Here is a 23,716-nt window from a genome sequence, read left to right on the forward strand (position 1 = left end):
AAAATCCTTCAGCTTCTTAAAACATATAATTAAAAACAACCAAGATCTAAAAGTCTATAGTAAACATAACATCTAGCAGACAACCACAACCCTGGCACATGTGCAAAGGGGATATGACGCCTCTGACAAGCATGATGACAAAAATAGCCTTTTCTGGGTTTCAACCTTAGACTGTGTAAATAATGGGCATAGCTACGTGGGCATCAACCATTGGTTTGTGGACTGTTGTTTTGAAGCCTCAAGTTTGGCATTCCAGATATTGCAGTCTTGTTTTTTTTGGTGCCAGATGTGACCATATTTGGCAAGAGGGTGGAAGAGTGACGGGTGGATCTAACTTAGAATCTGAGGACAGAATCGGAAAACAAGCCCATTTTTATTCTGAAGTTTTCAAATACTGCTGCTTTTGCAGTGATTTCGGCGTAAGATCTTGACACCCAAAACCACCTTTTGTGGCTGTATGATACTCTGCCAGGTGACGTCAGCTGAGAACAGAACCAGTCGTAGTGTTATGATATGCCAACAGGTGGCTGGACGGTGCCTGCTGCAGCAGTATGACCTGCGGACAAGAGGCATTAGTTGAGAATGTGGCCAGACGGAAACTGTGGTGTTCATGATACACCGCTTGACGGCGTCAGGATGAAACGCAACCAATCACAACATGGTATAAGAAGCTGTAAGGTCCTTATAGGGCGGGTGGGAGGGGTAGTGAATGGATCTAACAATCTAACAAAATGTTGTTGCTTCCTGTCCGAATGTAATGTTTTTTTCTACACCTTACCATATGCCTCATTTGCCTAAATCTAACCATCCGTGCCAGCTTGTGTGCTTGTTGACATCCCGGCATTGGTTGCCATGTGCTTTTGTTGTCTAAACACAACTGTGTGCTGTCATCCCACCACGTGTGTTTGCTGATGTCACAACTCAGAACATCAACAGTGGAAGCGGAAGGATACCTAGAGCATAATATGTAGACGCAGAAGTCCACACCAAAGTGGCAATATGTGATGACTTAGGAACAGAACATGTTAGAGGAGCTGAGGACACTACCTGCAGTCATCCTATCACTCAAGAGGCCCGCCCTTAAATCTGCACAATTTTAAGCCTTAATAATAAGAAAACATGTTTATTTCTGCTGTAAAGTTGGGCATTTTAACATGGGGTCTGTGGGGATTGACTCCGTTTTGGAGTCAGCCTTAAGTGGTCATTAGATGAACTGCAGTTTTTAGTACTTTTGTGTTGACTTCGTTTTCCAGCCTCAGAGGTTGCTGCTTGGTTTGAACATTGTTGGAAACATTTGGGATAATGTAAGTGCATAACTCATCAAACAATCTAAATTTGTTTGCATATTTGTCCTTTTTAGGCATTTTAATGCAGAAAAGTTAATATATCTTCAGTTATTCAATGTCAATTATTGTTCAAAAGAATCTGGACTCCTAAAGGCAAATGAAAATGTAAATGGTTAACCTAAGATGTGTTTTCCAACACCCCCCATCCCCCCACCCCCCCCGATTAATTAAAGAAAATGACAGATTCTTGTAAAATGTGTGATCACATGATTGATTTTGAGTCAGTTTTCTGGAAACGAGAGGCGAATGGCACCACTTCCACTGTCTTAAACCACCCCAGTCTCCCTCAGGAAAATCAAGCTAATCCCTTCCCCATACGGCATTGGCAGGCGCCAATATGAATTACAAATGGCAAGAGATAGCAAGTGAGAATTTGATCTGCTTTTTGATAAAATTCCAAATTGTAATTTCTTGGATAACGCACACAAACGGGACAGAGTTCTCGACATGCAGCACAGATTGGTGAGGATTAAATTGAATAAACGTTTGACCTATTTGGCATAGCTTTATCTGTGTGGGCACGGCACAAAACTGTGAGTGACAGCATCGGGAAGATCTCTTCTCAACACGACAACTAGAGCCGAGATAGCGCATGAGGATATTTGAGGGGATGTCATCCTCGTCAGTGGCCGTCGGGTAAGCTGTCATATCAAACATCCAGCCCAGAGGAGGAGCAGGCAGCACAGGAGAGAGATCTGTCTCTGAGAGGAAAGTGCTGAGCCTCCCTACAATCATCTTTTTTGCTCTAAGCAGACATTATGTGGTTTGCCCAAGAAGAAAGTGATGGAGAGGATTCACCAGACTTGAGCTTTTTCCCATCAAAGCGAACAGTGCAGACAGAACCAATCAATCACTGGAATGAGCTTCAACTTGATGAGCTTTGGACAGATTGTTAGTTCTCTGCTGTGACACTTTTTCCCCTCACCCATTTATCTCTCAATTGTTTCATTCATCTTAATTTTATCCTTTGCCTCAAAGATCATTATTTTCAAAATCGGTGCCTAAAAATGAAACGGCTCATACCTGAAACACAGCGACACATCTCTGCACATTCCCCTCCACAGATAGATACTTGTTAGCTGTTCATTATTGTTTGTCACTCTCTGATATCAGAATGATACAAGTGTCATTTCACATTAGTTACATCAGCTGCATGTATAATGTACCCATCAGCACAGTCACACATTTTGTAAGAGCATGTGAACACTGAAACACGCCACTCCATCTACCCCTGCTTTAACCCTTTGAAACCTGGGATGACGTCCCTTTTCTTGTGCTGTGTTTAGATGCCTCCAAAGCCTTCACAATCTGAGCGCATTGGTTTGCTGTACCTTGAAAACATAAGAAAAAAGGCAATAAGCAAGAGCTGTTCTGAAAATTGCAAGAAATTGCTAGTTTTAGAATTTAAAAAATAAAGACACAGAAAATGTCCCTAAAGCTATATTTATAATTATATGTTTAATTTTTTAAATTTAAATTTCTTTATCATTGTTTTTAAGCACTTTTTATCATGATCTTTCCCAAACCACCAAAGTGGTTTTTGCGCCTAAACCTAACTGGATACTAACCCCATTGTCTTTGAAACTTAACATTTCCGTGTAAATACTACATAATTAAGTACAAATGTTACATATCTGTGGTTTGCAGAAATGCCAACATTTTTACTGGCCTGCGTGTAGTCATATTTTTCAGGAGGGATGTGGTGCAGCTCTGCAAGCCCCACAAACTATCTCTGCAGCTCTGCAAAAGCTCTGTGCTAGCTTCTCCACAAATGTAAAAAACAGGCTTTACTTTCAGTGATGATAGTAAAGTTATAGTAAGTAAAATGCTGTAGTTTTGTTTTAAATTAGAGAGCCTTGCATTGTTTAAAGTGAAATGTCTTGTTGTATAGTTAGAAGTAGAGCTGTGCCCCAGCAGTTGGCAGATGACAGTGGTGAATCTTGATTGTACATGCCGGCAGTCTAGCAGAAATCTAAAGTGTAAATACTTTGTAGTGTGAGAGTGGGAGAATAGGGTCAAATCAGACTCTGCTTTAGACCCACCAACCCACCATTGTGGTTCGGCATCATCTTGGTGATAGCACAGTGTTATCGAACGTAGAACAATACTAACTTGTTATCAGTTTTCACAGGTTTGCATATGTTTATTATGTAGTCCTGCCTCATGACTTACAGTATGACTTAGGCCTACTGGGAGCCATACTGCATTTGGTAGTGCAGTATTTAGCCATAGTGGTGTATAAAATTGGATGTGACATTGCCTCAACTGGAGACTCCTCACCGGCAGATTTCCTTTCACAGGTCAACATGTCTCAAAAAGCACTTCAGTCTGCTGTGAGGAGTTAGAGTTTGGACAAACAAACAGTTGTTGTTCATTCTCCTTTTCAGTGGTTTTCAACTGCCATGGTGCTATTTCAGTTTAAAACTACACACTCTTTGGGTTGTGTTGCGAGATTGTGTTCCCAAATTAATTATTATATTCTAAGACATTATGTTTATTTAAAACTTTGGGATGTAGGAACAGGATATAGATCACCTTCCCCTGCTGATGTTTCAGTAGATTGAAAAGTAAAGTTCAAAGTTGAAATGTTAACCAGTGACTATAGACTGTATATAAAAATGGACAACGTGACAGATCCCCCAAAGTGTAATATTTCAATCTGGATCGCCCCTTGGTGTCTGACTGCAGTATAGGTCATAAAGCACGCCTCTCTGTGTTAGTGAATGGGACATAGACCAAAAACTCAAAGTGCACGGCAAATACATTTTACCCAAAGATGTTTTTTGTCACTGAAGGTAGTTCTCATCACCCTGATGTTTGTTCAAGTGTTTGTTTGGAAAAGTTCAGTTTAAATGAGTTACACCAGAAAGACGCTGGCAGCATGAGCAACACATGACAGCAACCTCGCCAAACTGCAACACTGCAACACTGCACTTTAAGACATCTTAACAAGCAAAATTTGCTTACTGCACTGGCAGCCAAATTTGCTTCTTTTAAGTGCAAGTATGCTTAAATCTAGGGTGTTTGGCCTTAAATTTGACAGGCCATTTTTGCAGTGAACATGTTGCACACTCTTAGTGTTCATATTGACAGCAATGTTTCTGTGATGCTGCTGCAGGGATGCCGGCTGCTATGAGTAATGTATTTCCATATAAATTAGCACAAATTTCCCTCATTTATGAAGTTGTGCAGCTTTTGCATTGTCAACAAGACGGTCCTGCAAATATTGGACAGTAAAATGCCTTGTGTCAAAAACTGATGGGATTCTGTCGACAAAAACGTTGTCAGAGGACTTTTATTTTGAAATGGGAACAGGGAAGTTTGAGTAAAACATCTCTGTATTACCTCATATCTGTGGCAGATAAACTGCAGTAAAAGGTGGTATAGAGTCAGCGTAATTATCAATATGCCATTTTCACTGTCTTTTTCTGCTGATAACTTTGCTAGGCATGTGGAAAAAATATGAGAGCCGCCATTTCTCTCGATGTGCCGCTGCTCACACAGACAGTGTGGCTGCTCTAACCTGTTAACACAGATGCCAAAACCCCCCAAAACAAAAGGTTCCCAGCTGCATTCAATTAAACAAAAAGGGGATTTTCCGCCATGTTTGATGGCTGTGTCAGCCAATCCATACGCTCAGATTCAATGGAGCAGCTCGCGATTGGTCGGACGGGTCTTGCGACGGAAACTCTCCCACCGCAAATACTGCCGCAGCGCAGACTCCAGCTCTCCATGATGTCACAAGCGCAGGATAGCAGCAGCCATTTTTGGGATATTTTAGGATCACTTTGCATAGCAAGTATAAGTGGGGACACTTTGTCCATTTTTATATGCAGTCTTTGGTGCAGACAGGTCTTCCTCCATCTGGCACTTCACTCTGCCTCTTCTAACGGGCAGGCCTGAGAACCAAATCCAAAGCCATCGAATGAATATAGTGTTGTGGGGGTATCTGGGGTAAAGCGTCGTCGACCAAACTGCAGGCTGGTCAAACATTCAGCATCCACTCTGGATTCTAATGCTCTAAATCAAAAAATAGCAGGTTGAATGCTGCAGAAGGTGCATTTATACCTCACTGACACTCACTCCAATTATCTGTGATGGAAGTGCATCCTTATGAGCTACTTTTCTATAAGAAGCGTGAACACATGAATATGAATCAGAGTAAGGAGTTAGCTGGTGGGAGGATGATGTTAGCTGTCCAGTTTTCACAGCGGAGATGGTGATCCCAAAGTCAGTGTGACAGGAGAGGACAAAGCCTTCATTAGAGTGCAGGACTGCTGCATTTACATCAGAGATGCACATGAAAAAGGGAGAGGGCTGACCAGCACACCCATCTCAATCAGTCCACCTGTTATCATAGAGCTGCACAGTCCAACACTGATGGCATTATCCAACCCTAAAATGCAATATAAAAACATGTTAGAGACTAATTTAAGATTTAATTTAATACAAGCTGCCAAAATGATTTTCATTAAATATTGGTGTTGTAGTACTCAAGATCACTCTTGGTGTGCAGGCCGGTCTCAAGACCACTTTTAGAGGGTTTTGGTCTCATCTCGGAATCAAACGCATTTTGATTCAGTCTTGTCTTTGACACGGTGGATTTTTTAAGTGACACCGGTAGAGACATCAGATTTATTTGTCAACATAGTTACTGTGGATGTAAAACTTTGTCTCTGGTCTTGGTCTTGGTCTGGTCTTGGTCTCGGCACACTCTGGTCTTGGTCTTGGTCTTGGTCTTGGTCTTGGTCTTGGTCTTGGCCTTGGTCTTGGTCTTGTCTCGGTCTCGGTCTCGGCACTCTGGTCTTGGTCTTGGTCTTGGTCTCAGTAAATATACCCTCTATAATATTACCAAAATACAAAACTACACATGATCTGAGTATATTATAACCCAGGATTTGGTTGAACATTGTTTTTGAACATTTATTAAAAAATGCACAACTTCACGACAAAGCCAAACTGCATGACTATGGTCCTCATTAACTGCCCCACACCTTCTCCAGTGTAGCTGTGCAATAGACAAATATTTGCTTTTAATCTGGGGTGTAATAAAGAATCTGATTACATTCTGCCAACAGTACTCTCTCCAAGTACATGAGGATGATGTTGACTGTTATGTTCTCCAAATATGCAACCATTCATCTTTTGTAATGTTCACACCTAGTTCTTTTTCCCCATTTCAGCTTCACATTTAGTGTTGTATTTCCTCTTCTCTCTAATAGATTTTTGTAATGTAGATTGTATTCTATATTTCTTCGAATTGTAAACTTCTAATTATCCCATTTCCATCCAAATTTACTTTTTAAGTTTTTTTTTCTCTGACATGAAAGTCCCTCGGTCCATAGTTTGAACCTTTGGTCAGAGTACCTGGGATAAAATGTGTGCTATCCATTCAAGTAGTTTGAGTTCTTTGTCTAGTCAACACTTTCGCATGAAATCAAACCACAGTTATAACATGAACCTGGTGACAGCTTCTGAAATATATCTTTAGCAGCATCTCTGTCTCCTATGAAGCTTTGAATTTCCCTTCCATGTACATATCATCTACACGAGTAGACTTTTGATGTAATTTGTACTACCTGAAAATATTCCTTAAAGTTTAGGAGTGCCATATCATACTTCTAATCTGTAATGCTTCTTATTTGACTCTTGGCCTCAAACACTCATGATTTTAACGTATTTATTGTTCTTTATATCATTGCTTTCGTTGCTTTCCCAAAATGTACAGCCAGATAACTGACCAGCTGAAGTTTAGAGCACACAACACACATCAGTAAAAACAGAACAGCTCATATGATGTCTCTTTCCCTACTTGTATCCTTGCACACACAGTGAGTGTTGGATGTGTGTGTGCAAGGTTAGAAGGGACAGAGCCATATAGAGAGGCAGCAGGTGAAAACAGAGTTTATATGGATCCGCCCTGACCTCTGAAAGAAAGAGAAAAGCGAGCAGGGCAGAGTTTATTAGATTACTACTGATCTCTGGTGACGGACTGCCCTTCCAGGCACACAGATGCAGGAGGAGATGGACTGATCCTCAGCTCAATACTGCCACCAAGCTGACAAAACAGGACTCCCACTGCAGCGTGCAGTCTATGCCTTTGAGGTACTGCAAAATAACTGATACTTCTGTTTGGTTAAATGATTGATTCAGCATGACTCTTCAGTAGGAAAATGAGATAAAACACGCAAGCTGGAACTTGATAATGCTCTGCAATTTGCTTAATATATTACTTAAATCAGTGGGTCCCAACCTATTACCTGAAGGGACCCCTTTTTTTTCCAGTCATTGAGTAATCTGATGACACCTGACTAAGTAAAATATCTTCTGAATATTTCATATTATATTAAATGCATAGCATAACAATACAGAACAACTGATAAAATCTACAATTAACCCAAAAAGTGAATGCAATAACTGCAAAAACAAGTGATTTGGATCAATTTGGAACAGATTATTTCCTGTGAATATTGCATCAGAGATGAGTGTTCCTGACACTGTGAGTTTTTGTAAGATTATCTGTATTATGACTATTATTTTGGACAGATTCAGTGTTTTCTTGTCCCTGACAATAGGCAATTGTTGTATCAGCTCTTTGGCTGTTGCCTACTCTTCTTTCTTTCATTTTTTTTCTCTCTGCAAAGATTTCTTTTTATTACAGATGCTCATATTACCAAGCAATTGCAGTTCAAAAAATGTGTCAGGTTTCCATTTGTGCATTTGAAAATATTATCTTGAAAAGGAAAAGTACAAAGATATGTAACAAAAGTAAAAGAATCCACTAATTGTTTTAGCATGTACAGTATTAAGTACACATACATTAACACTTAAAAGTAAGAAAAGACCAAGACCAAAAAAGACCAAATTTAAAAAAAGAATAAAAAAGTATTGCAACCCACAGTGTCTCAGATCATTGTGTATTTACCAAAAACAAAGAAACATACTCAGCAAACCAAAGTTTGTGCTGATCCCATTGGTGGTAGTTGGTGGCAATTTTATTTATTTCAATTAAATAAATGTAGTCCACAATCAGAACAGTAATCGTGGTTGATTAAAGAAAGTAAAAGTAGCCCGTTTTATTCTGTGTGTATGTGTCTCATAGGCCTACTTGCAGACTAGCAGAGATTTACCTGCAGAGTGTCCACATACTTTTGGCCACAAAACCCGTGATTCCATTGGTTATATTTTGTCATGACGCAGTACATTCTGGCCAATCAGAATGGTTTTGTCACCCGGCAGCTGTTGCGGGAACTGGCTTACACTCAAATCAACAAACCACGGACTGGGAGGTTTCAACAAGTGTTCAGATGACAGAACTGCCGAAGTCGGGTCTTTTATGTGAGTTTTGTCGGTGCAGTACTGATACATGTACGCTACTGAAAGTGTCGTACGGACTTCGCATTCCGTGGAAAAAGTTAGCCGACTTTTCTAGCAAGCTAGCTTAGGAGATAAACTGCTTAGCCATTGTTAGCTTGTTAAGCTTTCTGAAGACACACGGAAAGCAATGCATTTTTTTCTTCAAAATAAAACTAGGGCGCTCGTTGGTCATTTTTGAGACCCCAACTGACACAATGGGGAAAACTAATGTCTGCTGTAATAGTGAAAATTAAAATAAATTTAATGAAATGTATGAACTTCAGTGTTATGAGTTTGTTTTAATCAAAGTACTTGAAGTTGACTGTGGATTGATACATAATTCTATTGATGAAAAACAAAGAAATCGTGTATTTTTAACAGCAATCTGCCAATAAAATGTATTTAATTAGAGCCATATCTTACCTGACGTATTTACGTAAACTTGGACAAGAGAATTATGTTGATATGCCGAATTTAAATGTCGGACTTACTTGTAGGCGAGCTTGTTACGACTTTATTTTGACAGTTTTGACCGGAGGTGGTATTGTTTTGCTGTCCCCATGACGCCTTTTTGACAACGTCCCGTTCTCTCTGTAATGCATTTTGATATGTTTGTCACTTTTCGTGAACCTGGCAATGCTTATGGTGCACCATCTTTCGCTGTATTAATCCTTAGGATATTATAAAAAAATTCGTCGTAAGATGTTTTAGCAACCAGCCATTTATTTTCGTAAAATGTGGCCTTTTTATGAATGGTTTACAGTGCTCGCTAGCATCGTACGCGCACCATTTTGATATCACAACATTGTGGGCTTCCCGTGCAACTAAACGTGTAATCAGAGCAGGTGATCCTCGGTGTTTTAAATGTTTGTTATCTAAGAAAATTATAACTTGAAAGATTACAGAACTGGCTGATACACGCTGTGAGTTATTGATATATACATGGTAATTTTAGGGGCGAAGGTATTCTTTTAACAATATTTTTGGTCGGACTGATTTTTGCAATATCAATAATGAACTTTCATGCTCATATTTAATTTGATTTACAATTGTTAAGTTTTGTGTATATTGTATTTTACTGCAAGTACTATTTTATTCATAATTTACATCAACATCTGTTCATCTGTCTCTTTGATTGCCAGTATTTTGAACATAATGATATATATAAATACAACATTTAACCTTATTTTTGTGCTTAAAACATGTTATAACACTTGTTTCATAATTCTACACATAAAGGGTTCAATTTATTTACCTGAACTCTTTATGTCTTTATGTCAGGTGTGTGCGTTCACATCGGCTGATGGGGTGGACAGGATCACTATGTCTCACAGACTGACCAAGAAGGAGCTAGATGAACAGTTTGAGCTGTTCTTGAAGGAGGTAATGAATGTACTGGCTGCTGTGGTACTGTTTAAAGATTATTATACTGATCATTTAGGGCTGCATGAATCGCACAGTGTGGAAAGAGTGATTCATTGTAAACCTGGCTTGTAGTCCCTTTGCAGACACCTACAGTATATATATGGACATGTGTGTGCCAATATTAAGTTAAGATTTTTTTATTACATAAATTATTAATATCACAGATAAAAATAAAACTTTTGGCAGCCCACTAGAATGAGAAATTGATTGTTTTTTAGGTACAATAGATGCAGTTTGCAGCAATGAAAATAACTGAAGTGAGATGAACAGACTATAAACTTAATCTTATTGGATAATACAGAGGTTGACATAGATTGCAGTTCAAAAAAGGTAATAAAACACAATATATGTTATTGCAGTACTGAGAATATTGCAACATGTTTAAAGCCTCTGGGAACGCAAATCACCAAAACATTTTGTAATATGTAATTTAGGGTCATATTATTAGCATAAAAATGATCAGACATTAGCCTCAATCCCTATTAGAAATATTATCGTTTTAATTTGTGCACAGGTTCCTGAAGCTGGGCTGATTTGGGTGTGGTTATCCCCGAGCCATATCACCTAATATGGATAAAGCCAATCAATTCAAAGTCAGTTGATACTAATTTAACAAGCCGAGCTGAAATCCCTCAATGCTCCTTTCAATAGGATGCGTTTGGAAACAGTCAATCTGAGTGCTGGAGCACACTCTGGCACAAACCGGAGCGTTGGTAAATTCAGAGTGCTGTTGGAATGTACCAATCGTTTATCCTGAGCAATGCACTCTGGGAGTGTCTGAGCACACTCTGTCTGGGGAGAAGGAGCAGTAAAGCATCGAAAGGAGTTAATGTGTAATGAGCTTAACCGTTTTTTAATTCATGGAGAAACAGAAAGTTCTGTGACTTTGAACAACAGCTCTCTCATTTTAGCTGAGATCGTCAGACTGGATTTAGGAACGCAGCCAGAGTCAGAGGGCTGGAACACATAGAGCTGTGCCACGCCGACTCTGCTTTGCTCCATGGCTGTTGTCGTGGAGACGAGCAAGTTGCAAAGGTGGGATCAGAGGAGGTGTCAATCAAAACGTGATCTTCCACGCCCACACAGTCTGGAGAAATGCTATGCCTCAAAATGAGCTGATTTGATCTCTGTTTTCTAATAGTTTGGAACATCTATTTTCACTCAGATTTTTGCAGATACTTTATAAGACACTCAACTTTGATGTAATATGTGCATTCTTACTATTTCAAGCCATGTTTCCAGAGGATTTAAAATTACAACAATATTTGATTGTGACTGAAGTTTCGCCATAATCTTGTAATATGAGGCCCCCCATCTGATATGAGACTTTCCTTTACAACTTAAAATTTGGTCTTTCACTGTTTTTTTTTGTTTGTTTGTTTAAGGGATGAATGTTGAATAACTAATATATTACAGTGATTTTAGGAGGCAAGACGCACTAATTAATTAATTTGCTGAATTTGCAAGGATGTGATCTTTCCAGATTTCCTACCTGAAGACATGACCCATATAAATCATGCAAATTGTTTTTTTTCCTGTATATTTTCCTGCTTTTTTGTCAGTCACGTTGTATTTTTATCTCTCCCTGCATGTGCAGCTGTGATGTTTTTGTTTCAGACGTTTGCCATGCTGACAGTATTCTGGAAATGTTACTAGGCCCAAACTAAACAATTTGAGAGGCACAAAGAGCCTCGACTGGAATGAGTGACCCTGAATTCTCACCAGTGGCTGCTGAGTGAAAGCATGTGTCCATCTGTCCAATCCACACCAGCCCTTTTACATATTGTATCTCAGACTGATGTTTTATTTTTTTTATCTTATTTTAACGTGCCGTTAGCCTGATAGAAGAGTAAATATCTGATTCATGGTTTTATATACACAGTCTATCCTGAAGACATGTCTCTGACTTAAACCTGATGTCCTGTCAGTCTATTTCAGATGACTCACTGGATTTGGGCGCCTCTGACAAGCAGCCTGGTGGCAGCCCGAAATCAGCCCAAAAGCCAACAGTGTCGTGGTGGCAAGATGATGAACCCAGCGGTGGAGGAGCAGGGAGAGGTAATAACGGAGAGAGGATCCTCCATGATATAACACCCACCACACTGGACATGTCAGCCTTTGTTAGCCCGATGCTGTTCACAATGTGTCAGTGTTTAAGCTCTGCAGTCCAGGGACGAACTGAGAGGATTTGGGCATATGTTATAGGACTTTACAACCGCAGTTATCAGCCGGCAGTAATTAAATGGCCATAAAAGTAGTCTGCGGTGGAAAAACCAAATAGAGGTCACTGGCTCATAGGGGAGAGAGAGCAGCATAATAAATCCTCCTTTTGCTGTAGGGACATGATAAAATTGGTTTGCAGACATACAGTGAAGTCTTCTAAAGTTTATTCATAGTTTGGATATAAGAACAGGTCAGATATGTGCTGCTTAATTGACACAATCATTTAATGCTTCTCTTTATGTTGATATTTAGTACTTGTACAGTAGTTCAAGGTAAATTGTCCACTTTCCAAACTGAAATTTGGAAGTCAAGCAGCGGTGCGTTCGGTCAATTTTCATAATAAAAAACCTTGCACGGACTCAAAGGGGGACTCACACAGCGCGTGAGCAGTGTTGTTTTTTATTTCAGCACTCATGTTATCATGTTAGAGCATCCACACTGGCTGCCTGAGCAGCAGCACATCTAGAGAAACGGTGGCTCGCTGATTTTTTACGCGTGCTGTGCGCATTTGTCAGCAGAAATAGATAGTGAAAATGATGTTTTGATGATTACATTGACTCTATACCACTTTTTACTGCAGTTTAAAGGTCTCTCTCTGACACAGAGATGAGGAAATACAAAGATGGCTGTTTTACTCCAACTTCCCTGCTTCCCTTTCAAAACAAAATCCCTCTGACAGCGTCTCTGAATAGAATCCCATCATTTACTGATACAAGGCATTTTATTTTGAAACATTTACAGGACCGTTTTGTCGGCTGTGCAGGAGCTTGCACGACTTCATGCTTATAAATATGGAAATACAGGACTTATAGCTATGGGCAGCGACGCATCAGCGAGGTTGCAAAAACGCTGCATGTGTGAACTCCACAACCATGAAACACGCTGCCTCTCAATGAGGCTGCCGTCACGCACTCCTGACATGCGCTGTGTGAAACGGGCCTAACTTGTTAAAAATGGGTGACACCATCCAAATAAGTTACAGCTAAGAGTTAAGATGTAACGTTACTTTCCCCAAGCATGTGGAAATCACTCCATATTTACTGTTGGTGAATGGTAAGAAAGATGAAGAAACAGACTGAGGATGAAGCTGAAGGAAAAGTTTCTTGGATTTTCAGGCTATTTCAGGAAACGCAGTGTCATGACAAACACTACGACACTTTACATTTATCATGACACTGTCCTGTATGTTTGCTGCTGTACTTTACAGTTAGCATTGTTTGGAACTGAGGAGAGCACAAGTCTAATTTTCTGCCTTATTCACAGAGGATTGGAATAACTGTCTGCACCATTTGGTTGTTTGCTCTGAGAAATTTGTTGATAACTGTTTAGGTGCTGACAGAGGCTTTTGTTGATGCTTTTGTTGCAGCTGAAGGCATTAGTTGATTAATGTGTCGGCTAATGTACTGCTTTCTATTCTTTGCTAGTCAATAGACTTCATTCGGGATGTGGTCTGTCGGTTGAACAAAACAAACCATCAGAGGACATCATTATGAGCATTAGAAAATTGTTATGCACATTTTTTCCACTATTTTCTGTTGTTTTGTAGACCAAAATAAGTAACTAAGGAGTGAAATAATCTGCAGATCAATCAGTAATGACAGGAACTGTTAGTTACAACTCCATTCACTTCAGTCAAAAACAAAAAAGTACTACAGTTTGGACTGACTGAATAATATTTGGGTTATGGTTTTAAATAAAGCCTCTAATAGCCACTAAGGAGCCTTAGTCTTGTTATAAGTAATTCTGGCTGGTTAGAACTCTACTCATATTTTCAATCGAAACCAAAGAATATTTTATGTATCCTCTCCTCGCCACACCATTCATTAAATTAAAGAGCCTCTCTCTGTTTAACTTGGGTTCTTCTACTTTACGCTTTTGACTGATGTCTCCTTGCCTTATGCCTCTCCTCTTTATCTTATTCCAACAGGACGCACTTCACGATGGCTTTAAAATGCTGTTTGACTCTTTCATTTCTTTCTGCTTCTCTCATCACACTGTCCTGTCTGTCTGCCTCGCTGGATACGAACTTTCTCTCCTCGAACTTACCTCTTTGATGTTCACTGAGCTGGGAAGCACACACATCCAGCATGCTGGTGTGCTGAGCGTGCAGAGTTATTTGACTAAATATGGTATTTAAGGTTCAGTTAAGTCTCATTTCCACTGCATGGTATGACTTGACTCATCTGGAGCTGTTCATGTTTGGTTCTCTGTTGGCAGAAGTTGTGGACGGTGCGTGATACTTGCTGCTTTTTTTTTTTTAACCTCAGTAGCGGTTAAAAGCGAGCTGCATTGATACTAGAGGGTGAAGTTAAAACACTGCAGACCACGGACTTGTTAGAATGAACTGCCACAACATGGGACATCCCACACAAACCCAAAATTGTTTTTAACAAGCCAAGCTGCCATCAGTACAGTCTGCCATTTGTTTTTTTATTTACTCAACTTATTTACTCAGATTTTTAAAAATGGCAGCTCACAAAACCAGGTTGAAAGAGGGTAGTTATACACCCATCACATAGGTGCGAGACCATCTCAAAACAGTCTACATGAGGGAAATATAATGCTTTATTTGTATTTATTTAGACACACACACACACACACACACACACACACACACACAAAGTACACAGAAACGTGGGTAAAAAAGCGAGAACTAAAATAAGAGTTTTCATTAAAACCAGGAACTGAGGAAATGCTACCATAATTGAGGAAACACCAGAGGCAGGATAAAACCTATAGATAAATAGATATGATACTAATAATAAGTAAAATAAATAAATAAAGGTTTTTGAGCAAAGTTTTGTGTTGGGGTTTGTTATATTCCAAATTATAAATATGGACAGAAAGATTTTATTTTCATTGTAAATGCATATTGGTTCCAAATATCGGTTATCCGTCTCATTAACTGCTAAGAATCAGTATCGATTGGGCCCAGAAAAAACTGTATTGATTTACTGCTTTTAAAAATCCAATCCAGCCAATGTTACAGCATACTATCTGCTGTGGAAAATGAAATAAGCAGAGGTACCTGATACCAGATGTGAGTTGAGTTTAGCTTAACCTTACAGTGGATATGAGACATGTGATTCTTAACTAGTTTTTGGGAAGTGTTGCTTTATGTGAGATATTGTAATAGTTATTTATGTCGTAAGTTCCAGTCAACAAATCTCACTCACTGCTTCTATGAACATCAAATTCTCTGCAAAACATGTGCAAATTTGCAGAAAATATGTGTACATTTCACAGCTCTCTGTTTGCTAACGTTTTCCTCTCTTGAAAGACTGTTCCTCTCTGTGTATCCTCTTTCTTTAGCAGAGACGGCCAAAAGCAGATTTATCAAAGCCAAAAAGTCTCAGCCTGAGAACAACAATGGTGAGAGCAAGTTGAGAAAAAGTTCTATGGACAGACAATAGAGAGCTTCAAGTTCTTTCAGAATATGTCCACATTGAGCTTATTTCATTGTTGAAACACTATGTATAAAAAAGCAACCTCTTTGCCCATTGCTCCTGACTGACCCAGATTGGCTATATGCCATCACGGTGGCAGCAGTAATCCTGCTGTTCGAAGTGAAATCAACAGTGAGACAGATTTTTTTTCAGAATTTTTTTATGTCTTCGCGCCAGTGATAGCCTTGGCTGGAGGCATTATGTTTTCGTGTTGTCTGTCCGTCAATATGTCCAGCACATGTGAACACAAAATCTCAAGAATGCCACGAGAGATTTATTTTCAGATTGGACCCAAATATTCATTTGGACTCAAGGAAGAGCTGATTAGATTTTGTTGGTCAAAGGTCAAGGTCCCTGTGACCTTGTCTGACTCAATGCAATGTCTCAAGAAAATCTTGAGGGACTTTTTCCAAATTTGGCGCCAACATTTGACTATACTCAAGGATAGGATAGGTTATTACATTTTGGTGATTAAAGGTCAAGGTCACCCTGACCTGGCATTCATCTCATTCTTGTGAAAGTGATATCTCAAGAACACCTTGAGAGAATTTCTTCAAATTTGATACAAACATTCACTAGGGCTAATTGATGAGCTAATTAAAAATTTGGTGCTCAAAGGTCAAGGTCAGTGTGAGCCTGTATCCGTCTCATTTTTGTGAACGCAATATCTAAAGTTGGACCTAAGGATGAATGAATTGATTAGAATCTGATGGTTTAATGTCAAATGCCATGGTCACAGTGACATCCTGAAACATGTTTTGAGCCATAACTCGAGATTCTTGGGTGCCCAACTTGAAATTGTGATTGAAGAGAACCTCTGTGCTGCTGCGGGAAAGATGTGAGTGAAGCATCCATGTTTTTATGGACACGGATATAAACTTAAATTTCAACTTGACCGGTGCGCCAAGGCATACAACCATGTGGCGGCATATCTAGTTTGGATATGCCCTCTGTGAAACTGATAAATATTGACTACTTTCCAATGTGCAACGCAGCATTGTAAAAGCACTGTCTATTTCAGGAGATTTAAATGAATGATAGTTATTGTGTGGAAATTAAAAAAATAAACTCTTGTGCAGTTTAGTCGCATTCAAATAGCAATTCCAAATTTGACTGGAGAGTTCACCAATATGACTTACACCGTTTTTCTTCTTGCTGTCTAAAGTTGTCAGTGCGGAGCCCCTTTATAAGCCGGTCCCCAAACCTCGCTGCAAAGTTCTCGATAAACCACCTCAGTTGGACAAGGCCCATAATGATAGAGTCTCTGAGGTTTCCCAAACTGTGGAAAGACACCGAAGTCCTTCAGATGACTCGCACTCTGACAGTCTGAGCAGTCCAACTTGTGAAAACCAACAGTGTGTGTCAGGAGACAGAAGCCCTGATGAGACACACTCTGATGACACCTCACCAGCCAGCTCTGATAGTCATTCTGAGGGGGACAGTGAAGATGGTAACTTCAACTTAAACCCTCAAACCCTGTGGTAGTGTTGCATTAGTCCCTCAGGTGTAGAGAGATACACATCACTAGCACCAATAGTTCTCTAAGTGTTGTCATTGTCTCTGTTAAGCTTTTAGTTGATGTTTTGTATGTTTTAAAGTAGTGGTTTCTGTCTGCCACAAAGTCTTGAAGACTAATAGTCTTGTATGTTTGCTAACTGATATGTTAGATATACTGTATCTATTACATGGGAGCTAATTGGTTCTGTCATTTTTATTTACTGCCTGCATGAGGTTTTTCTGTAACCCTGCTTGCATCAGAGCATTCATATAAACTGGTGATCCATTTAATTTCCCTTGAACTTATATTTGATTATAGATTATTCAAAGAATGGCAAGAATGGAACCTTAACATTTCATATGAACTGAACAGGTAGTGGTGACATCATGTATTTCATGTTTTTCTTTTTCAGGGAAGCATAGATAATTTTACACTTAAAACAAACTTTAATGTTAAATATGTGAGCCTCTGTAAACTGAAAAACATAAATTATATGAGTTCACTTATTGAAAAAACAGTGGAAGAATGCACTCATAGCAATAGACAGTGGGTGGCAGTATGGGTACATGAGTAGTAGCACTGTGTGTCCTGTAAGGGTCTAATATATTACCTAACATAACAAAGGGTTGCTACATCTAATGAGGGCACATTGTGACATTTTCGCCATTTAGCACGTGCTTTACCAAGGACTAAATAAAGTCTCAAGCTGGGAAGGCAGAGACAATAGTCAAGTAAGTTATGGCTGCAGTGAAGTGGGAGGAAGTGTGTCCAGAAGGGAGAAGAAAACCATCATTCTTAGATAATGTTGGAATTATTCACACTGCTTTTGGTTATATAGACCATTATCAGGCAACAAACATATTTATTATCACATTTAGTGCCCACATGCAGCTGATATTCGTTACCAATTCTATATACAATAGAAGATAAGTTTTTGGAAATCTTTGTATGGATGTGATCAGGATACAGCAGCATGAGCACACATTCAACTCTTAGGGTCTGTTTGGCATACTTTACACTAGTTTTATTCTTAGTTTTTTGATCATTTTTGCTGTGTTCATGCATATGGCTATTTTTGCAAGGTTGTGTATTTTTGTTGAATCTTTGATTTCCAGCTCAAATCTTACAATAAGTCTAAAATAAACTGTACACTAAATTGTTACATTCATACTGTTAAGTGCAAAAAATGCACCATTGACTTTCCACCTGATGTCATTTTTCCATGTTTGGCATATGTAGGAAATACATGCTATTTCCACGAGGTGCACTGTCCCAATAAAAGTTGCTGCAAATCACTGACATATCCCAGGCTGTGATTATCAAAAAATAAAAGCTACTTTGCATGTAGTATATTTTTTCACAAAAAAAATAGTGGCATCGTGCCAAAAGCCTGGCATTTCAATGGTTAAAATTCTGAAAACTGATGAGTATTTGATATTTATGATGAGGACTGATGTTTGAAAAATGAACTTAATGAAAGCAGAAAATAGCATTAATGTATGATATTTTAAATTATTTTAAATTAATTATATTTTAAAGCTTCATTTTGAAAAGTGCATTATGTGTGCAGAGTGATATTAGTGTGTGATATTAAAACAGACTGAAGGTTAAATATTAATCAATCTCAATACAGCCACAATGAGATAAATGCTGCCTCTTTAAAGTTGTGATGCTGCGAGTATTTAGTTGATTGTGTCAGGTTTTGAATCCACTGCATAGTAGTCTTTGTGTTTACAGTTTGTTGTTGTTAAAAATAAGGGTGACTTGTGATTTTCTATGACCCTTTTCTGCAGGGCTTCTGGCATCTGGGAAGACATTCAAGAAGTCTTTGAGGAAGTCTCAGTCCATTCGGGAGGAGGATGAGGATTCAGGAGACACTGGTTTCGAGAAAGACGGTCTGGACGCAGCTGTTCTCAGTAGAGACCGCATTGAACAGGGTGAGACAGACACATGGGGCAAAACACTTTTTCAGACAATATTTGTTTACAAAATCAAAAGAACTTTAAAGCACTCTCTTTAAAATGCTCTTTATTTTCATGGTCATGTTGGATCTTAAAAACACACTCTGACGCGTTTCGGCAACTTCATCAGGGAGTCAGACAGATCTCAAGGAGCAAAAAGCCCTTTTATAATGGTCATCTACCAATAGCAATCTTACCCTGAACAGGGATGGAGATCACAAATTTTATTGAGACTCCTAAATGATCCGAGTCTTCGTAGATACCACTGTTGAGACTTTTCTATTATTTGGTGGAAAGATGAGGCAACATGTTTTTTAAGTTTTAATATTTTGATTTAAATATTTATTTTGAAAAATGTTGGCATTAGTAGTTTTTTAATTATGTATTGTAAGATTATTAGAGGTCATGAAAGGACGTTAAACTAATTCCATCTCTACTATCATTTCATATTACCAGGAAAACAAATTTCTCACCCAAAAAACTGTGTTGTTCAAGTTTCTTGCCAAAAACGAAATTTTATTTTTCTTGATGTTACATTTGAACACATCATGAAGACATTTTATTTACCTTTGCCTAATAGTAATTTTACTGAACAGACATTGAACACACCGCATTGAAACCTTATGCAACCTTGTTTATTTATTTATTTGTTTGTGAATTTTGATAGGCATTGGTGCTAGTTGTTTGTTTTTGTTGAGTTTGTTAGGTATTCCAGATAGCAAGTCAGTTGAAATATTCAGCATTTAACTCCCTCTATTTGGAGTTCCACCTCCTGTCTGAACAAGCTTTAAACCAAATATGGGATGTAAAACCTTCTACTCCTTTGTCTTAACACATATTTTTGTTTTTCAGTTGAGAATTATCACAGTTGTCTTTTCTTTGTGTGCTCTCTTTATATGTGTGTGCAGACTCAACAATGGCACCAGCTGAGAACCTGACCAGTATTGGCTTGGACACCATAGAGGAAGAAGAGGAGAAAGCCAGGTTCTTTGCCCAACTCGAGGCTGGGGCTTTATCAACCATAGATTACGCCAAGCTGAACAGAGAGCTGGACTCTACAAGTTCTACCATCGGCACAAACCTCAGGTTTGTTATCTGTCATGCTGTACTGTTACAGCCACTAAGCACTATAAGATAGAAGCAGTCTGAACACATCAGTTATCAGCATGTTCCACAACACTCGATGGGCCTCATCCACTAACCATTCTTTAGGAGAAATTTCTCCTCAAAGCTCACTTAGGCACTTTTTATGAAGATTCTGACGTTCACCGGTGTTTTGTTATTTGGGAATTGTTCTTAGGTAAGAACAGAATCTACGCACACTGAAGAGCACTCTTACGCACATTTAAGTCCTCACATGTTTGAGCAAAATAAGCAGTTATTGTGTTTTCTTCCGTTCTACATTAGTATAACATTCAATTATTTAATTTAGAGTAATAATTTTGCAATATTATAATAATGAAGGCGCCGACTCTGGGCCAGGGTCTGTGTGCAGATGTTCAGCTGATGGCACACATAATAATACTGTCTGATGATGGTCCTGATGTGCTGGTCCAGCTCAGACTGTTCTTTGCCTGCTGTCCCCTCCAGTGCTCTGCATCTTTTGTCTGAATTTTGCAGTTTTTTATTTTTATTTATTTTATTTTATTTTTTGTGTCATATTTCAAATCAAACCACTTCCTTTTAACCCCATCCATACTGCGCCCTTCTCCAGATACAGCAGTCACAGGGCGTGTGATTGCATCCCATGCTGCTCTGCCCTTGAAGGTGAAGGTTGTAACTGTTTAGTAATGAGCATGAATATTTCTCCCTGCAGGAAAGCTGAGGAGGCAGTGCAGCAGAGTGATGATCAAAGGATGGCCAGAGTCGCAGAGACTGTCCGAGAGTCTCCAAGTAAGAGCCATAAAACTCTTTCTCTCTTTGTTCTACCTCTGCGTTTCTGTGCGTCTCAGTCAGGTCTTTTCTCTCTCAGCCTTTACAGAGTCTCCACATTACAGTGAGGATTTTGAAGAAGAAGAAAATGGTAAAGAGCCACTGGAAGAGGTTTGTTGTTGAAATCTATAATAATTAAACTCAGAGTGTTCCTTGATAAGCAAGGATAAACCAAATAAAGCAAAACAATTTCAACTCAAGGTCCACTGTTTTTTTAGAGCTTTCAACTAAATCTAATGACAGGCTCATTGTCATCAAGTGACTGAAGTATGGAACTGCAGTCATGTGACCGATGGCCATATATGTGGCAGAACCCCTTTATTATCACATGTGCACACTAGTTCTTATACTTGCATGGATCTTGTGCAAACAGGATCATTTGTGTGCATAAGTATTTACAACTTATGATGACATCACTAAAGCTCCCTGCTGTTATCGTTTATTCTGAAATAATCCAAAGTGATATTTTGCTTCATGATATTATGAAGTTCATGATATTATCTATTTTTCAGAAGTCCAAAATGTCTCCAATTCTTGCCAAAGGTAAGAGAAAATGCATATTTCACTGAGATCATGGGTGGTTGTTTGGAAGAATGAAATATTTCAGATATAAAAGAGGATATGAGATGGAGTTTGACAGACTCAGAAGTTTGAGACAAACAAGCCCTACAGAGATCTTATACTATTAAATAATATATCACTACAGAGAAAACAATTTTAATGCTAATGATGACCTCACCACCAACAATGTTTATGTGTGTGTAACCTTATTCAAATGTCACATTAGTTTTAGTTCAGATGATGGACTGCTTACTGCATCAGCAAATGGTACAGTACTGGCAGTTCTCTACTGGTAGACTTTTCTGAAGGAGTTAATAATGACATATAGCTAACTATATGGCGGAATATTTGTTAAACGTGGTCAGTCTAACTTAAATTATTTCTCAGTTTCTCTCCATGATTCTCTGGATGACACCGGAGGGGAAGACAGAAGAAAGGACACAGCAGGGTCTCTGGACAAAGGTAACACAAACACAGAAGTCCCTTTCCCACTGCACAAAAACCCCACTAAGACCCGCTAACTTCTGTCAAATGACTCTGCCATCACCAGTCACCATTTTTTATTCGCTCCGGCCCCAATCAGCTTATGGAATATAAAATACAACACCCATTTGAATGTGCTAATTTTAGCTAGAATTCTCAATCTCAGCCCAAGCCTGATAGGTACCAGAGAGTCCAATGGGTTTGGCTGTGTTTGCGCTGAAGATATGTGCTAATCAGCCAGGTTGGGTGGTGGGAAAAAAAAAAGTAAACGATAAATAAAATAAATAGAAAATAGAAAAAGTAAGCACTCTCCCCTTAATTTTTATTTAATTGCTATTTATTTAAAATGTAAATCCATCATATGTAACCCATCTTGCATTTTGTTTTTCTTAAAGCATATTTGCTGTTACAAATTAGTGGTATAATGTAACTTAAAAAAATAAAAGCTTTAAAAAAGAGGCTTTAGTCTTGCTTCCCGAGTTAGAGTATTAATTTTTTTATACACAAGGGGCTTTCCACAGATGTGTCAGTCTCGCTTAGGCCTTCATCAGAATGCTGGCTACAATTTTGCGTTTTTTTCCGCAAACGTCGAACTATTATTTTGGCCGTATTTGATTTCTGTCAATAAATCATGGAGGTTTCAATTTTTCACTGTCACGCAAATCCAAGAAGGACTTCATTGCTGTTTCCCCACAAGTTCATTTAAATTTCATCCTGCAATATTTTTGACTTATAGTATACTCAATTTGTTTTGTGTCGAGGCCAATCATATGTGCAGAGTGGCGGCTCAGAGATGGAGGCTCTCCATGAGGCCTACAGACAGATCCATGTTGTGGAAGAGTCAGATGACCGTAATAACCGTTCTTCATCTGTGGAAGGGAGGGGGAGGGTCAACAGAGCTGTGTCTCCATCCTCTCCTCAACATGCCAGACAGTCTCTTCAGCCTGCTTCTACCAATGAGTCAGGTCAGGCAGCAACACACTGTAAACTGCTTTTTTTGGGAATGATGGACTAACTCTGTTTGCTCATATAATTCAGTGGTCTAACAGGGGGAATAATACTCTGGTAAATGTATTAGTGATACATTCAGGCAGGCCTTTCACCTCCTAAAGTCACTAGTCACTTGTAAATGCTGTGTGCTTATTACAGGACTGAAACATGTGGAATAATTATTTTTTTGTGTATTTAGAGCTACCCACTGCTGAAGAGTTGATGAAACCCATCAGGCCAGAGACGGACCACATCAGAGGCTTCAGCCTCCAGCCTGTCAGGTTAGAGACTCTATTTAAATGATCTACAGCGCATTGCCAAAATGCATGGTGCAAGTGCATTTAGGGCACGTAGTAGTTAAATGGCACATAATCTGGGTGCAAAGCAAAGCACAAGGAGCAATGGGGTTGTATTTAGTCCCTTAATTAATCACTGATGTGTATTAAAACAAATTCAACCAATCAGAGTCTGGCACAATGCTATTTAAATGGTGGA

At 39.0% G+C, this 23,716-nt stretch overlaps 1 protein-coding gene across 4 annotated transcripts in view; it reads left to right on the forward strand.

The window, feature by feature from the left end:
• Nucleotides 1-8,607: 8,607 nt before the first annotated feature.
• The window catches only part of cep162 (centrosomal protein 162), a 32,404-nt gene continuing 17,295 nt past the window's right edge, over nt 8,608-23,716 (forward strand). For 2 of the 4 annotated variants that reach the window (XM_042490777.1, XM_042490780.1), the window contains exons 1-11: nt 9,328-9,547; nt 9,984-10,085; nt 12,056-12,185; nt 19,088-19,231; nt 20,164-20,341; nt 21,072-21,148; nt 21,228-21,298; nt 21,700-21,730; nt 22,136-22,210; nt 22,993-23,196; nt 23,421-23,502. In XM_042490777.1, coding sequence (XP_042346711.1) covers nt 10,026-10,085; nt 12,056-12,185; nt 19,088-19,231; nt 20,164-20,341; nt 21,072-21,148; nt 21,228-21,298; nt 21,700-21,730; nt 22,136-22,210; nt 22,993-23,196; nt 23,421-23,502 — 1,052 coding nt within the window. In that variant the 5' untranslated portion in view covers nt 9,328-9,547; nt 9,984-10,025. Of the gene's footprint in view, nt 8,685-9,278; nt 9,296-9,327; nt 9,548-9,983; nt 10,086-12,055; nt 12,186-19,087; nt 19,232-20,163; nt 20,342-21,071; nt 21,149-21,227; nt 21,299-21,699; nt 21,731-22,135; nt 22,211-22,992; nt 23,197-23,420; nt 23,503-23,716 lie in introns of those variants that run through there. The other 2 variants (XM_042490778.1, XM_042490779.1) reach the window with 2 other exon arrangements.

Source organism: Plectropomus leopardus, chromosome 7, assembly GCF_008729295.1.
Source record: "Plectropomus leopardus isolate mb chromosome 7, YSFRI_Pleo_2.0, whole genome shotgun sequence".
Taxonomy (NCBI): domain Eukaryota; kingdom Metazoa; phylum Chordata; class Actinopteri; order Perciformes; family Serranidae; genus Plectropomus; species Plectropomus leopardus.